The following is an 18,827-nucleotide window of genomic DNA, read 5'->3' on the forward strand; positions in this document are numbered from 1 at the left end:
TTCCACTTAGCTTCCAGAGTTCATTCATTGTGGTGAGATTGCGCATTTAAAGCTTTTTTCATGAGACCATAGGTGAAACGTCTGTCTTCGCAGTAATACTTCAAAAAAGTATATATGAAATACCTATATCAGTTTTCCTGTTCTCAGGAATACACTGGTGGTTTTCGAAATACAACTTCTTGCTTTATCTGGATGAAATTTCACTTTTGAATGCCATTGAGACTCAAAATGGCATTCAAAAGGAGGAATTTCTTCTGTAAAGGGAATTCCTCCTTTTAAGGAATTCCAGAAGGGAATTTCTTCTGTAAATATCGGATGAGAAATTTTCTCTTGATAGTATGTTGAGGCTGATTTCAATACTTTCCCCTACTCTTATTTTGAGTTTCCCATTATAAGGGAATCCTGCGACAATTATAAACCCTTGCTGAAACATTTTTTGCATTAATGTGGCCAGGTTTGTACATTTTTTGTCTTTATTTCCGGCAATAAATAGATCATTTTTGTTACAGTCGTTAAAATAAACCCATTCTTCATCAAGGGTCATAATGTATTTAAATTTATATAATAGGTAGTATTCATGCAGGATTCTACAAATTATTCTGTGTTGAACCACATGTCTGGGAAAAGTTGGTGAATATTATGCTCTTTAGCTTTTTCAAATTGTAAATCTTATTTTATTAAATGTTGCTACAGATGTATTTAAAGACTGAAGTTGATTTCTAAGTCAGTGAATTTTCTGTTGTTACCAACGATTTAATTTTAGAACCATTAGAAACAATTAATACCTTTTATGGGTATTCGTTTAGAGTCTCCTTTCCATTAGAAATAGTGATTGAGGGTTTTTCTCTTTCCCATTAATAATATTGCTTAAATTAATAATGTTGAAATTAGTCAATTTTAGAACAGTTAGAAACAGTAAATAACTTTTTCGGGTATTCATTTAGACTCTGCTCTCCATTAGAAGTAATGACTGATTGTTTTTCTCTTTCCGATTCATAATGTTGCTTATTTTTCACTTAGAAATTTTAATACCATGCGTTTTACAAGGCTTTTGAATTATATGTAATAGGAACATTTCTTTTCGGAAAGCGCAAAAACATATCCTTCAACCCGCAGCCCGTTTACATGCAACATTTTGAAAAAAGAATAAAACCAGCAGACGGTATTTTCATTTCAAATAATCTGTGGCCAGAAATTTTTATTACAAAAACATTTGCTTTTTCTAAAATTCTTTATCGAAATTGTTCAGAAATTATGTAAACAACGTATGTATTATATACTGGTTTAAGATTAAAACAACCTGCACATATATTTCGTATTTTATCAAACAAACAATCTTCTAACTTTACATAACTCTTATTTTATTGAGATGAGACTCAAAGTTTACTCCTGTTTTGTTTTAATGGTATATACTAATATGCTATATACTAATACACTTTACATATATTAGTATATAGCATACTGTAAATCGATTTATGGCCCCCAGATTCTGAGAAATGTGTCCGAGTATATCTTTGAAGGGGACGCCTTAACTGAGCATCTTAAGGATTTCGGTACTTTTATGTCAAGGCGTATCGTGGGGCGTGCGACGGTCCCGTGCCTCTGATCGGTAGGCGGATTCCGAAGAACCTTAACTTTTTAAGTATATATACCCAGGATCGGCGGCAGAGCATATGCAACCAGTGTGACTACACCAGGCAATAAAATGTTTAGAATTTAGATAGCAATATTTTCGGGCATTCTGCATACCTGCACATTAATTCAAAAGGATTCTTCAGTAGCAAACTATACAATTGGTTGTTGCTGCATGATAATTAAATGTTAACCGCTAAAGATATCCCATTTAACATACATAACTACCACAAGGATTTTAAATGGCACAACTTTAAAAAATAACCAAATACATACCTGAGTGTAGACCAAAGGCACACTGATCCAGTCGTAGTTGAACATGGTTCCACACGCACTTCTAAACAAGACGAATTCCTAATAAACGAGAAATCATTAAGTTTAGAGGTTCAGTTTATTTAGTTACGTCAAAGTACTCAAGAGCTATCTACCCAAGGCGAGAACAGAGTAAAACTGGTTCGTTTACAGGTGGGGACGCAGAACTGGGGTACCTGGCGTCTACCAGAGGTAAGCAAGTGTATGCCCCTCGTCCTCTACTATCCAGTGCTTATCGAAGAACTGGCTCATATACACGTTACACATGGACAAAACCACGAAAAACCCCATGCAGACAACCCATTCGCCAAGATTACCCGCACCGAACTACCAGTGTTCGGCCGCTGATGGGCACTATTAAGTCAAGAGAAATCCAAGCAAAAAAATAACGTTTGAATTAATATGAAAATGACTACTGAAACTAAATGTGTGCTTTAAATCTCAAATCAATGGCCACATATTGTAATAATGCTTACCACTCACAGTTAAAATAAATTTGTCCACCGTCTTTTAGAATGTTTGTCAATACACAAAGCATTTAATTACTAATTGTATTGTTTGTCAATATAAAAAGCACAAAGTATTTAATGGCTGACTGTATATTCGTTAATTTCACTCAGATCGAGAATATTTATAGCGATAAGGAACATTTTCTTACATTTTTGTCAAATTCGTGGGATAATGAAGGGATAAATAAAGAATGCCTGGAAAACTAGCCTTAAGCAGGCATTTGACAGCATCTTTGAAATATAAGTAGGGATTTTATGGATAAAATAATTATTTTTAAATTTTTCTCCAGGAGGGAGTTGATAGGAAAACGTGAATAAACTGTCTTATTTAACAAATAATACTGAAATAAACAGTTCTGAACACTAGAGCAATCATTCTTAAAATGTTTTAAGTTTCCTGGATTAAATTCGTCATGCTACGGAAATTCCGAAATACACTGCAACATCTTCGTTACCCACTTCATCTTAAAGCACACTTAAGCCTGATCTATAGTTTATGTGTTTAGTATACAGATTTGTGGCATTTTTGGATACATTTATTTACCAAACAAAAAACTTTCTAATCTTATATCATTTTCAACATATTTGCTTTAGTTATCGGAACCTTTCGGGAAAAAAAAGATAGCAATGATTAAAACAAACAGAACCGAGGTCTTATCATAAACCGATCCCGAAGAATCCGAATTCTGTCGTTAAAAATGTCAACTGTAGAGCGTCTCCAATTTCAGAGGGTCGTACGTCACGCAGTGTTAACCTTTTTTTATTATTACTGTGGTTTGGCATCTGTTGCCCCTGCACGAGACGAGTACTTTATCAATACCATGCAATTTGCCAAATATGTATTTTCCCGAATACTGCCGTTCCACTGAATACTGCCTTGAGAAAAGAACATAAATTTTAGTTTTTGTACAATTAAACTAACGATTTAAATATAATAGCCGCATCTTTTTAATCTTTCATATCTTTGTATTTTAATTTTATTATATATCTGATTGATATAATTTATATTCTGCAATTAATGGAGAAAAATTACAGTATACACAATTAATTTTTGTGGGTTCTTCTTTATTAATGCTGCCAAAGCGGTTTAGAAATCAAATTCTGGAAACTTAAACATCAGGTTTATAGTATACGATTACATCTTACAGTTTTAGATATTCCTAAAGACTTATTCGACGGCGGCTTTGATAAGGACAGTGATGGATACAGTGACGGGTCGAATATTAAACAAAGCGGTTTCAGTTCTTTCAGAATTCGGCAGGAACGAAAGATGCAACTTTGGTGGGAATCCGCCAACTCGACAGGATAATAAGTAAACATAAAAGACTTATAAACAAATTTACTATTTAATTATGAAGGCCAAGAAGAACTTTGCAGCCTTATAAGGTTATATAAGCTTCAATTATTAAGCTAATATAAGCTTCAATGTATACTTAATCTCCTGAGCACTACTGAATAATGGCAGACCTTCAACTCAAAAATATGGAAAATAGGTACGAAGAATCAAGCAAAATCGAGGAGAACGTTTGAGAATATTCGAAATTAGCTTTGATGCTGAAACAGCAGCATCCTTTCTGGTGTTAGTAAAATCTCCAGATCATTAAAAAAATAACTCACCCTGAATAAACCATCTAATAATATGGAGTCTTTTATTCGTCCTTCTTTCCTAGCTCTCATGGCCAAGGCGCTGAACCACTGGGCTGGAAGCCACCACTTGCCGTAAGGAGCGACAAGATTCTCATACACTGTGCATTCTTCCTTAGTCATCAGGCCTAAAGAAAACAGAAAAAGATAATTCCTTATACACTTTCCCTTCTATGTAAAACACAATTTATATACCAAATGCGTATGTCATTCGGATAGGAGTATCTACCAGGTATGATCCCTTCTGTAAGATTCATTTATTTTACATATCTTCTTTACTTTCCATGGTTTACATTACTGCTAAAATAAAGGAGTAAAACCGTATGAACAGTTGAAAAAAATAATTAAACTTAACAACTTACTGTTGTTATTGATTTATTTCGATTGCCTGACAGCAATATTTTATCTTGGGAGCAAGCGTCGTTGGCCAGCTCACTCCCTATTTTGAAGGAGACTTCACCCGGGGGAGAGAACCAATGGTTTCCGTACCTCTTTTTTCCTACCAATAAGCTTCTCTAGAGCACTTTAGTCTCACCTTGTGTTTTAAGTGTCCCATGCCGCGAGGCTTTTATTTTTAATTATGAAAAAGCCTCAAGGTTTATCTGCCTCAAGAGGGATGCCTTCGTGGAGGACTTTCTAAGGAAAACTGGCTCATATATAAGTTACACATGGGAAAAACCGCAAAAACGCCCATGCATCCAGCCCGTTCGGGGGATTCTAACCTCGGACCAAACTACTAGTGTTCAGCAACTTTACCTCTCGGCTGCTGGTGGGCCTCATGCTGCGAGGCACTCTATACTTAAGACATCGAGCCTTCGTCCGGGATTTGACCGCGGGAGCAACGTTATGACAGGAAGTTTCGCTAACCAATATAGCCACGAAGGCAACTAACACCTCACTAACCGTTTGAAACTTCTCAAATGTAAGCTTCTTTATCTGATACTCGCGTCTTGAGTGACTTGGCAAAGTGTCAGAGGAGGACAAGCTTCTGATAATTAAAGAATACATGCGAAAACAATGCACATTGTCTATTAAAGGCTATGGAACTTACTCTCTGAAGAGTTAAATTGGCATCACAATTGCAAGCTACCCTCAACAGCGCGTCTGTAGAAATATTTCCCAGAATTTTTATTACTTATAGAATTTTTATTAGTAGGATATTTGAATGGTTAACTTTTGTGAAAATTTAGTTCTTTAGAGAAATCGTACGAGGGAAGCCGATTCAAATGAAACATTTTCAGTTCAATTTCAGGAAGTCCCGCTTAGCTAGGCCGGGACACAGCTTTCAACAGAATATGTTTCCGTTAGAAATCCTCTAATGGTAGGCTGCAGACAAGCTCATTCCTCGGAAAATTTTTTTTGGCCTCATGTGTCGTCAAATGGGACAGTCCCATCAGAAATTTTAATGAGAAGGAGGGCAAGCTAAATTACTCCGTATCGTGTTTCATAATTTTTTTGAAATTAGTGATAAACAATATGAGATTACAATTAGAGCCATAAAAATGAGAGAGAATATTTTATTGCTAAATGCTTATTTAATAAACTAGTTTTAACAATATTTACACAACATAACTAAAATACTGAACATTTCAAAAATCATTTACTTGATCTTTCCAAAATCATTAAAGGTTAACAGTTTGTTGCTAGAAATTTACTGAATAAACTGTAAATTAATAAAAATATACAAAGCATAATGAAAAACTGTTAATGCAATAACAATTATTCTTAATAATTTTAGTGTTTAAATCATAAATTGATAACCTTATTTATATAACATTATTCTCTAAAAATTATTATAAAAATGTTCCAAGCAAGAAATGTGTATATTAAGTTACAACCTTGAGACCTTGCCAACCAAACATCTGCATTTAAGTGTTTGCCATCAAAGTCTAAGCTCACATAAACACTCGAACGCCAAGTTTTATCCGTTTTGTGCACTGAGTTTTTCACTAAACTGATTGTGCAACTTTTGATATCGTTCATTTGCTCTTCCAACACTTTTATATGTTTTCAGGTTGGAATTCTAATATTCCTCTTTCTTCTCTCAGAGTAGAAAGCGTAATTCTAAAATAAGCGTTCTATGGTAATTATTGAGTACTATCACCCCTCTTAATTTGTAAAAACTATTTAGAATCACCCTGTGTGCACACACACACACACACACACACACACACACACACACATATATATATATATATATATATATGTATATATGTGTATATATATATATATATATATATATAATACTATATATATACCCACCCTGTCACCTAGCTCGGTGAGTTCTGCTTTTTATTCATATGATAACTTGTGCCTTTTTAGCTTAAAAGTGATTGAATTATGTTGTCCTTATATTTCAACTAAGGTTTTTTATGCCTTTAGTTAATCTACATGCAATAATTGTAAAATTAACTATTCAAAAGTGTAAGTCTCGCTAGGCCTAAAAGGGTGGCTATTTGTTTTATATTTGAAATTCTTAGTAGTATAATTAGTCAGTGCACCAACTTCAGAGTCTTATACAGTGGCACCAAACGTTAACTTTTCATTTTTCTTCACCAAAAATTGTCCTTCTGCTAGTTTTCCGAATGCTTGGTTTCCCGTAGAAAGTATTGCAACACAAAAAAAAAATTAACTATATTCGATGTTTTGCATTTTCCTGTATCTTACAATTTTTAATGAAGATGAGATTTTGAGTTTTTTTATGTCATTTTTGCTTCCCCACAAGTGAGAACTAAATTTATTGAATAATATACATCTCTTGAAATTCGAAGAAATAAGTTTAAATGAAGTGCAGCAAAAAAATGAGTTAATTTAATAGGTCGTAAAAGGAAGTCATAGTGTCCACATCAGATTTTTTTTTAATTTGTGGTGCCATAATTTTGAACAACAGTTTTGAACTTGAAAATGTATCCTCTTTCCAATACATTCGTAAATCTTTCTATTTTTTAATGCAGAAGAAACAAAATTGGGCAGAATTTATAAAAGCTTTAGTGCGTTTTATTTAAAAAATCTTTTTTAGAAATTATTTAAACATTTTAGGAAATATTGCAAATTTAGTAATAATAAAATACTGAATATTTTTTCAATTTAGTCTTGTTTGTCGCTGGCTGAAACTGCTTCGAGTCTCGCAGACTCCATTGCAAAATATTATTCTTTTGGAACATAGAAACATCAGTGATTGTATGGTGATGAGTTGCTTGGACAGATATCGCCATATTAAAATAACAAAAAGCATGATATAAAGCACACAAGGGATTATCTGCACAAAATGAGGCATGTCTGAATGGAGGACTTTCTATATAAAATTGGCTCCCTAGTCACTTTACACATGAGAAAAAGCATGGTAGCCAACCATGCAGATTACTTTCTTGGGTTCGAACCCTGCAACGAACTATCAGTATTCAGCAGTTTTAACCTCTCGGCTGCTGGTGTGTCAGACAAATGCCAAAAAAACTGTACAACAGTTTGTTTCGACCGAGATACCATATTAGCGGATTGGCTGCTAATAAATATTTGCTTTTGCTTTCATATACTTCTTTCAAATTTTCCTCCCAAATTCATGATTTTAAAAATTGCCGATTGGGAAAACCTCGAGGAATGGTTTGATGGACTATTCTGTTGAGCATGGTTAGGGCAAAACGCTCGAGGGTTATCTGCCTATAAATGTCACAGGAACAGAAGAGGCAGAGAGTGATACTGAAAGTGCAAGCGCAGAAGATGCTGACAATTACATTAGTCTCGAGACAGCACAGACTTCCGAATATTTTTAAGTTCTCAAAAACAAAGTAAAATTACTGATCTTTTTTTAAGAAGCACACGCATGCAATATACTTAAAAGTTGATAGTTCATCCGTTAACTTGCTTAAGCTCGGACATCGAGAGTACATTATGTATATATATATATATATAGTTAAAGCTAACCTGCTTCTACGAGATGTTCGGTCGTAGGGAATCTCTTCTTTACTGCAGTGCTCACTGCCTGGAAAGTGAGGGCTTGTAGAAGAATTAAGTAACGTCCCAGTGTTCGACGTATCATACGACTGCGCTCATCTGCACCGTGGACGTAAGCTGCTATCATGTAGCATAACCTGGAAAATATAAAATACAAGACTTTCAACTAAAGGCATGATATTATTACATATTATTTCTGTTATAATACAGAACGCTTCGGAAAGATTTCTCGATTATGATGACTTGCCATAAATAAGCAAAAGAAATGAATGAAACAAAACAGTTTTAGGCTAAAAAAATCTTGGATTGATAACACCATTTTGTAAAAAGAAAAAAATATGCAATATTTAAATTCGTTATGCTGGCTAGCAAAAAAAATTTTAAAAAGTTCTTGAAGGCAGATGTTTTCGTACCTGAAATATTGAATTTTTTCTATTTCTAAGGGCCAAGCAAAATAAGTTCTGTTAAGTTCAAAGAACATAACAGAAGTTACCGAAAGTCATTGCTTAAGACGACTGTCTTATACAGTGACCTCGAAGTCATAACCAAGACGTGCCCCACAGCAACAAAGTGATCTCTGTTCATGGATTTCATAAGATTATATATTGAGCAAAATGGTTGAGCAAGTTTACCAATTCGGTAAAGAGGTTCGCCCAGGCAATCATAGCCTGGTAAGTAGCCGAAAAAGGAACACAGCATTACATCGTGGATATTCTGGCAGGCAAGCAAGATCTTCAGTTTTCCACCGTTTCGTCTTAATGCTATCCAACAATTTGAGGAGTACAACATGGAACTATTTCCATGGAGTGTACCCTGGGCAACATTTATCATCGAAATGGTCTATACTGTCGATATCGTCCACAAAGATATTGAAATAAAATGTAAAAAAATTATCCTCGTGCAATCAAAATTATCCGAGATACCATTAATAGAAATTTGGGGTAATGGGGAAGACTGTATTCAAATTTTGCTAAAGATGCAATTTAGAATACAAATTCCTAAAGCGTATATTTTACATCAGAAAAGCATAAAGATATTTTATTATGACGTTTGGATTATTTGTTCTGTACACCAAAGTTCAGTACCTCCCCCAGTGACATTTAGTTTTCATATTACTTCTGAAATCAATGTTTTAGCGCTTTTTATTTGATGAAAATTTGTGAAGTTAACTTCATTTTGAAACGCTTTCAAAACCTAATACTGCATGTGTTAGGAGATAGAAACATTTTTCATATCTTTTGAAAGGCAAAGAGCAATTTACAAATTAGAAATTTCTTCCCGGTATAGAAACCTGTTTTATTTGATTCATTCTTGAACTGGAATTATGTTTCTACGAAAAATCTCTAAGGTATTCAAATCGTCCAGTGCTTTTGAAGCAACCTTTGGTGCGTAAGTTTCGTTCTAAATAAAGTATAGAACGGAGACTAACAGTCTATTACACTATTTATAAAGTGATAATTCATATAACAATAATAGATACAATGGAAAACAAATCGTAAAAGAAATTGTCTTCAGTGCAGTTTCCCAAACTTTTTAGGTTCACCCTATCCCTTTTGAAAGTTTCATATTTCCAAATGCCCATTACTTTTTTAATAATTATGTATCAAGTCCTTTGAATGATCTATGGGTACTGATTGACTACGCTGGGAAATTTCTAGATATCTATTGCAATGAACTATTAATTAAAACTTGCCACGGAATTCAGATATAGACTGATAGTGACTAAAGTTTCTAGCGTATTTATAACTATTACCAAAAAAAAAAAAAGTTAAAACGGGCAGATTTCTGCCATTGCAAAATACCTGAACTTTTAAGAAACAATGCATGTTGAAAGAGCTCGCTACTGAAAATTATGTCATTTAAGCGCAGGTATGTGGTCTTGTGGGGAGAATGTTGGGCTGATAGATTGTAATTTCACTTCCTTGTTCAAGCAAACATAGCCCTTTGTTACCAAAATTTTCAAGTAATCGTTCAGTTTGTTAAGCGCAAATTTCAAATGTAGCCGAAAGTTTATACAGTAGCAAAAAGATCAAGGGAGTATATTTTAGGTGTGGTGTATTTAATTATGGCAAAGCACACTAGGGCTATCTGCCTAAGGGGAGGGATGCCTTTCGTGGAGGACTTTCTAAGGGAAACTGGCTCGTATACACGTTACACATGGGGAAAACCACGAAAACGCCCATTCAGCCAGCCCGTTCGCGGGATTCGAACCTCGGACCGAACTACCAGTGTTCAGCGTCTTTACCGCTCAGCCGCTAGTGGGCGGAGTATATTTTAGAGTTTTGTAAGTTTACTTTGAGAAAACTATCACGCAGTGATTCGGCTGAGTGTACTCGGTTTCCTCAAACATTCAACATGTGATTAGCCAATGCTAGAAATAAAATACCTCCAATTTTCATTGCAAAGCATATTTTCCTACCCACCACCAAAGCACTGCTAGCAATCAGCGCTAGGAAAGAAGTAGCCAAAGGAATTTTCACTGAAGTTCTACTGAAGAACAAACTGCCCCTCTCTTCTTCGGATGCTTAGAAGTGATTTGCGTTTCGGCACCACAGGGTTTGTGGTTTAACACAATAGGTTTTCTACTTCGCAGAGAGGGGGCAATGCAGTGTCAGGCAGGAAAACTAAATTTGAAGCGGACAAAAAGTGTTTTCAGACCAAATAAGTTTTTACTGTGACAACTTACCATTGCAGAACGAAATTCATTTCGTTGTACTACCATTTAAAAGAACTGTTGCATACATGCAATTTAAACGAACATAATTTAGTTTAAATATCATGCTGATCATGCGATTCTTAATGTTGGACTTTGTTTTTGATTAAACGAATTTGAAGAACAGGTGACATGATTTGGCATAATTGTTGTAAAGATGCATTACTATAGCGTCTATATACTTAAATAATTTTTAATGCTTGTTTAAGAAATGGTTTAAGGAACCAATTTTCACTTCTTCTCTTAAAAACTCGGATCACCTCAATCTCTCCATCGGAGGCCGGCAGCGCCAGCTCTGAGAAAATAAGTTATAAATGAAATAAAATATAAGAATACTTAGTTATAAATGACAGGCTGAGCAATAGAAAAATGCATCAGCTCTCAACTGATATATGCAGTGTGTTAGAAAACGCTGAGCACAGTTTTATGTTCCGACTTGTTGGAGGCAGACCCACATTTACGAGTACAAAAAAGTGACATCAAGAATTAGGTTATGGTAGCATTTTCCTTGTTAAAAATTAGGCAAAAAAAAAGCAATCTTAATTTGGCATAGATTTTTAAATAAAATCATCTATTTTGAGAGCTATTAGATATATATCCTTCTTCCAAAGAAGGGAAAAATTCAAAAATGACCTGGACATTGAGATTTTTCGTTAAGACTGCCTTTGTTATTTTCTAGGGTAACTAAATTTAAGTCTCCGTGGGCTGGCCTGATTTTGTAGAGTACCGAGATATGACTCCCATGAAAAACAGAACTGGTAGCTGGTGAAAGAAAGGGAGACACCTTACCTGAGTAAACTTCTAAAGGAAAAATGTTCGAAAAACCGAAACTTCGTATTAAAAAAAATAAGTTCATAACATATTGTAGAGTACGGCACATGTACAAACTCTGCTATTAAGTTGAACAAAGGTCATTAAAATCTACTAATGATGGATAAATACGAAGAAACTTAAGAATATTTGCATATGAACTTGTGCTTAAAGAAACACTAACAAAAAGTAAGGTCAACCCATTGTTAGTAATTGCCTTACAGAAACAAGATTTTTCTTTGCAAGGTCTAATCGAATGCGATACCGTCATAAATAGCTGAAACGATAAAGTAAAATGCTAAAATAGCATTTCACAGACCTTCCAGTATGTGTATATGCGTATTTGCATTTATTGATTGGTCTGTTTGAGGTACAATGTGATGGCAACTAGGTAAGGCTATAGATTCGAGTCGAGAAGGGTTTGGTTTGATTTATTTAACTATGGTATAGCACAGGCGGGCTATCGACCTAAGAAGAGAGATGCCTTTATGGAGAACATTCTAAGTAAACTGGCTCGTATCCATGCTGCACATGAGGAAAACCACGAAAATTCCCAGCCAACCAGTTTGCCAGAATTCGAACAACGGTCGAACTACCAGTGTTTAGTGATTATACCGCTTGTGCAGTTGGTAGGCCTGATGTCGACAATGAGTATAAAATCAAATCACATTGGCGAATTCTCTTTCTGTTGCAGAAGGGACTGCAGAAAAATTTCTGACGAAAAATACAATAAAGAGATAACTTTGGTAAAAATTGGTGAATTCAGCAAGAATTAAATGTCAGATTTTTACTCTAAAGAATAATAGAGTAAATTAAGTTTTAAAAGGTCTTTCATTAATAAAGGAAAGATGCGTTCAAAATAATTTCCCTTTATTCTCTTCACTAATACATTCAAACCGAGGTAAGTATACAAGTTGCTTTCATTGCATACTTGTAAAGCTAACTCGTTATCACTCGATTCAAAGACTATTCTCGATTTAAGGAATTCTATCGATTGTCATATGAAATTCATTACATCTGAATTTCACTGTAATTCAAAATCCTATTTATTCTTATCTATCTTGCGATTGAGTTATTAGCATCTTATGTACGAATCAAGTATTAATTTTTTAACTAATTTTCACTAAATCCCTCTTAACTTTCTCTTTTCTCGAGATCTTGGTATTTGGTACAGATTTCTTTCCGTGTTTCATAAAAAGGCTTTCTTCGATTTATAATATTTTGTTAGGTTCTGCTTAGAAAGGTACGAGTACAAACTTTCTGTTGGTAATTGTTTCAATGTATTACTGTTTTGTTGGCCACATTCAGGTGACCATTTCGTTTGAATTAATACACATTTTTTATGGTAGAATCCTATAACTTTGTAAAATAACCCCTGCTTGCTGTCCTGTATGAGATAGGCCCTAAACTGTAATCACTTTTTCAAAATGGAAGGGAAAATTTACAGCAGTAACAGTTGATTCGTAGCCTTGTTCATAAAAACGAAACGTAGCTTACCAAGAATCAATCGGGGTTACATCAAACCAAAGCGCAGATGTTACGCGTGTATTGTTATGTCTCACTTGTATCCATAATTGGCAGTAAAATTAGCATTTCATAAAATTTCTCATTATGATGGAAAAGAAATGCTTTAGAATTCTTTTAAAAGAATCATTCGTATATTAGTTGACATTGCCTTTTATCTGATATAGTCCAACAACTTCACAAACATTGACCTTCGTGAACTTAAAAATGGGTAGTTGGGTATTAAATTAAACGACTCAGTTCGGCGGTTTCTTACAAATGAAAACGAATGGCAATGTAATTCATGATCCAGTCATTCCAAATATTTATTTCATCTAAATTTTACATTCCAATTAAGTATTTATCTCAAAAATAAATCAATAAATATTCTTATAAGCTTTTTTTCTCTTTTGGTCAGTCGGAAATTTCATGACGATCGCCTTAACAACCGATTCCAAACAACCGAAAAATTTCTACCGATTTTGAGGCAAAATATTATATTCCTGCAGAAATTTCCCCAGTTTTTTCCATTCCTAGCAAAATCGTTAAGCACAGATTTTAAAACAGTTTAAGGACAAAAAAATATCACGATTTGTCTATAAACTGAAACTTGGAATACAACAAAAAGAATATCCACGACGTATATTGAAGAATTGTTACGAGTATAGCTGTTTGAAGAACCTCTTATAGGCACAACTGACACACATTGTGAAAATTTGGTGACTTCTATTGAAGTTTTGCAATAAATACGTTAAGTATCGAAAAACTGTCCTATTTGGAGAGATCTTATTTCATTCTTTTATAATATCCATTTGATTGAATATTTTTCGAGCTTACAAAACGTTATATAATTACTTTATTCTCAAATAGTATCACTATTTTTACGACTGCCTAGTAACGGACTCTCTGATCGTGAAGGTCCTATATATAAGACTTGGAATAATTTTTGTGACGTTTTTAAAAAGTGTGTGTTTGTACTTTAACAACAATTTAATAAGGTGAGTAAAATTTGCGCAAGTGTAGTTGGATGAAATTGATTAAATTTTATTTATCAAAAATTAAGATTATACTATCCGAAGGAGTGAAATAAGCTTGTAAAAAGAGCTATTGTAACCAGCAAAAAGATTTAATAAACAAAATATAAATTAAAATGAATTATTTAAAAAATTTTTAACTAATTAAAAAATCTTTCGATAATATTTTATGGCAAACTTCATTTTCATTATTCACAATGTAAAGTTTGTGACGGATTCATCAGGGGCTAATTATCTCAAATATCATTCGAGTTTAATATTCGAGATCATTATCCTTGAGGCTAAAGCAAGCAGTGAGTAATTAATTTAAACAAAGGTCTAATAACCCTAAATTTAAAACGAATTCATCTAACTGAAATCTTTATTTCCTTATTTCAAAGTCATTTTATAAGTTTTCAAGCTTGCAGCTGCTAAGAATTTCCGTCTGGTTATTGCGCGGATGTAAAAGACAGACAAACAAAAGAATTTTCTGTGTGCCTTTTAAATATCACTAAAGCCACAATAATGTCATTTGTTGGATTATAATTTCCTTATGCTCATTTTCTACTTTTGGAACAATTTGTTTCAAAGTTAAGAAATTGCAACCTACTCACCTGTCTGGCCAGGGAATGGCATCAAATTGATTCCACCACCTCCCGATGACAAGGCTGACGTAAAATCCCAACACAAAAGATAATGGTATCAGATCGATGAATGTCTCGAAATATATAACTACATTTTCGAAAGTCCTAAACAGAAACAAAGACGAAATAATAGTTATCGAACAGCAATAAAACCGCACCACTAATCAGACTATATTTAACATTTGTCTTCATTTGCACTTTCATAATTGGCACTTTATTATAATACAGATGTTCTTTCATTTTTCATCATTTCATTTTAATGTCATTTTAGTGAGACACGTGGCTCTAACAATGCACCTGTAAGTATTATAACTACCTATGTTTATTTCTGACACTTAGAGATGTCATACATACATTTTCAATAAAATGCAGTTTTTAATAAAATAAATATAACATATTTAAACCATTCAGATCCCTTAAATATTATTTTAATACTTAAAGCCATGATGCAGTATGCATCGACATAGATTTATGGTTCCTGTGAGATCTGATCTAATATTACCAGTTACTGCAGAAAATGTTGAATTATGTAGTGAATAAAACAGCCATGATGTGGATGATTAAAAATATCTCGGTTGACTATGACTGATAACGTCGGTCTTTAGCAGTAGTTAAGACGTATTGTATTGTCCCACTTTCATCATTAAGCAGATTTATTTTCATTTTAAATAATTATAACCGAATTAATTTACATTTTACATAATAGACTACGTAACTTAAAAGTATAAATTCTGATATTTATACTTTAGTACAGGAAATAGGAATAAAAAACTAAAACCATAATTTGATTAAAAATAAATGATAAAATAAAAAATAATTTCCACAGTTCATGGAGTCCATAAAATTAGATCAAACACTCAAAAGTCAAACACAATATCTTAATTGAGCCTTTATAATATTCATGCTTTTAAAATAAAGGTAATGTACTTGAGGTTATAAATAAAATAATGAAACTCTAAAAAAGTAAATACGTTAACTATTATATTCTGATTTTCAAACGGGATGGTAAATATGTTCTCCCAATGTACCAAGTAGTACAATTTTACAAATTTAAAGTACACAATTTTACAAATTTTAAGAACAAGATGTCTTTGCTTAATGAGGAAGTTTTTGAAAGTAATGGCATTAGCTGCAAGAAATCTAATTAGAAATGGCAAGAATTAACTCGTACACTTCACTCAAGTAGTCAATGGTTAGTTCGATACAGATTTGAATCCCAGTTAACTAGCTGGCTGCATGGGAGTTTGTGATTTTTAGCATGTGTTTACAAGTGAATTTTACAAATTTTGTTACAAGTTTAGCATGTGACTTGTGTATACAAGTCAGTTTCCTGTAAAAATTTCTCTACGAAGGCATCCCTCTCCTTTGGCATATAATCTTAGTATATTTTGCCGTAATCCAATAATTCAGTTTTATTTAGTGATGCTCGAATCATGACAAATAAGAATTGATGGCAAATCAAGTGATGAAAAATAACAGTTGGGCTTTCTGAAATCAACTCGCGACTCTAAACAAGTAAAAAAATTATAATGTTGGCAAACTGTTTCATTGTTGCAGATGCTAAAGTAAAAGGTATCAGAAATTACTTTTACTTGGGACACAAAAATGTTTTTGTCCGGTATTGAAATTGCCACAAATCCCGTTTTTCGATAAAATAGTTACTTTCTAACTCGTTCTATTCCATCCGTTAAATTCTTTTCCTGCTTTACGGACACGATAATTAAAATATTTTTTAAACTATTACAGCTCTTTTAATCTTTCACACACATCTTTTATCCATAAATGCACGCAAACAAAAGACTGGAGACAAAGCAACCAAAAGAGTACTGAAAAATTCCTTGCATATCGCATCATAGAGAAGCACAAAAACACTAATGTAGTCAACCTATGCGCAGGAATCAGAATGACAAGTCTTACTCAAACCGCAAGTTGCTTTGCGCGTGTTGATAAATAAAAATTCAAAAGAAACACAAGCCAAGAAATTAACTCATTCCCGAATTTTGAACATTCCTCCTCTACTCACTTTTGTGCAGTAAATAAGTAGAAGTTAAATAACCTGAAAGCAGTGAATGATTAAATTAATAATTCTTGTGCTAAAGTATTCAGTAAATTGCTTCTCACACTTCTATTGAAATTTTTTAAGTAATTATATCACTTTCGAATAAATGTAAAGGAATAAAATAAACCCTTTACTTTAATCTAAAAAACGTTTTTTCTTCATATCATAATTGCATACTGGAGGTCAGAAGTCCTCAGGTTCCAGCACAGTCGCACAAGAGTTTTAAGACTCAAAATGAAATACGAATATAATCAGTAATCAAGTAGACCGTGAGCGTAGTATATAGGCAAGCATTAATCTTCTACAAGAAAAACATCCTAAAAACTAAGCTGAAAGCTGGTGTGACTTCCCGTACTGTTTTTGCCCCCAAATGCTTTTCCCAGATTATTTTTCGATGCTTTACAAAGTGTTTAAAAAAAAGACGTGTGTACCCTATATATGCATATAACAGTATTATTGTGTAAAAATCGTAACTAGGTTTCTTTTAATTTAAATCTTTCAACCATATTTAAAAATGGCGAGGCTTCAAATTCGTGCATTTGTTATTCTATTGCTCGCTTTGAGATACGATATATTATTCTTACTGGATTGAGGATTTAATAGAGTAGAGGATAGCGTTGAGTTTTCTGATTATTCATAAGAAAGCTAGTCCTGACAAAGATTTATAAAAAAAGACCAGCATTCGAACCCAAACCCTTGGAGAATGTTAACAGCCAACCTATTCCAATACGTTTCGGCATAAAGCCATTTACGAGACAAAAAGCACGTGATCCCACAAACTACTGTACACATATCTAAGAATCCTTTCACACCAATTTCAAGCTGGCAATTTAGAGGACCTTAACTGCAAATAGACTTTCAATATCAAGAAGGAAGAAGTTGCCAGAGAAGATTTCTCTTCACAACCACCACCTCCAGCGCCCACTAGAATCAATTAACGGTCACAAGGTATTTTCTTTTGCTTGAAAATAGAGATTTTAGTTTCTTTTTTATATTATTTTGCATATTTTCTTAACCCTGTTTCAACTTCGGTAGAACTGTCCGCTTTTGGTCTTCTTTCAAATATACTATTCGACAATAAATAGCCTCATATGCGCGTACCATACATGTGAGTATATTCGCGGATTTGAAAGCTTTATATTTAACGGTCATTTCGCTAAATAGTAAGCAGGCTGTAGGAATATTAACTATATAGAATTTTCTCCTTGCTCATAAACCTATGTGTATAAATTTATATCTCATAAACCTATAAGTCGTAAAAATAGCCAAATATCAATGTTTTTCGCCAATTCACAAAGTCACCAAGAGTTGGTAAGTAGGGATGTGGATAATCGGAAGGTACTAATATTTTTGCAGGATGTTCCATTTATAAAACATTAGTTTTAATAATGTATACACATTTATTAATACTTAAATAATAGATATTGCAATTTCTCACGAACTTAAGTTAAATTCTATTTACATAAAGTTCAAGTCACATAAGAGTTTATGGAACGTCATAAAGTACATAACTCGGGAATTACTGCACTTCAAACTTAAAATTATAAACAGCATTTGATTTTTAAAATATTAAGAATGTGAATCACAAGGCACTCTACATATTAAAAATAGTCATAAAGGCTTACCTCTTTTGCTCCTTATTGAGGAAGCATCTGTACGTAACACTGAGCAATCCATATCCCATCAAAAACACAATGAATTCTTTCCATAGAATCTTGTATATACTGCCTTTCCAACGACCCAGGAGTTTCGTGAAACCACAAAACCGAGTATTGGCGACATCCAAAGAATAAGTGATTGTCATTTTTAATTTATGAATCAATGGAACTACACATTTTCAGCTAAACCAAGATCACAAAACGTGCGATGTACCTCATATGTACGATGCTCACTTGAGTTTTCTATCGCGAACTGGATGCCTACTTTTCACATAGTTGCTTAGAATATATCACCAAAGGCATATTTTCGCTTTGATATCCTGAAAAATAATTATAAAATAATAGAATTAATGATCCGGAAAGCTTAAGTTCAGTGATT

At 33.5% G+C, this 18,827-nt stretch overlaps 1 protein-coding gene across 3 annotated transcripts in view; it reads right to left on the reverse strand.

Annotated features, from left to right (window-relative positions):
* LOC118193591 (bestrophin-4-like) overlaps positions 1 to 18,827 on the reverse strand; it is a 52,030-nt gene that overhangs the window by 16,459 nt on the left and 16,744 nt on the right. For all 3 annotated transcript variants that reach the window (XM_035364705.2, XM_035364707.2, XM_035364706.2), the window contains exons 2-6: positions 18,416 to 18,768; positions 14,702 to 14,836; positions 8,019 to 8,185; positions 4,071 to 4,225; positions 1,909 to 1,986 (exon numbers count right to left, since the gene is read on the reverse strand). In XM_035364705.2, the coding sequence (XP_035220596.1) occupies positions 1,909 to 1,986; positions 4,071 to 4,225; positions 8,019 to 8,185; positions 14,702 to 14,836; positions 18,416 to 18,594 (714 nt within the window). In that variant the 5' untranslated portion in view covers positions 18,595 to 18,768. The remainder of the gene's footprint in view (positions 1 to 1,908; positions 1,987 to 4,070; positions 4,226 to 8,018; positions 8,186 to 14,701; positions 14,837 to 18,415; positions 18,769 to 18,827) is intronic.

The sequence above is a fragment of the Stegodyphus dumicola genome, chromosome 8 (genome assembly GCF_044657685.1).
Source record: "Stegodyphus dumicola isolate Sdum_Otavi_A_Nest chromosome 8, ASM4465768v1".
NCBI classification, from domain to species: Eukaryota; Metazoa; Arthropoda; class Arachnida; order Araneae; family Eresidae; genus Stegodyphus; species Stegodyphus dumicola.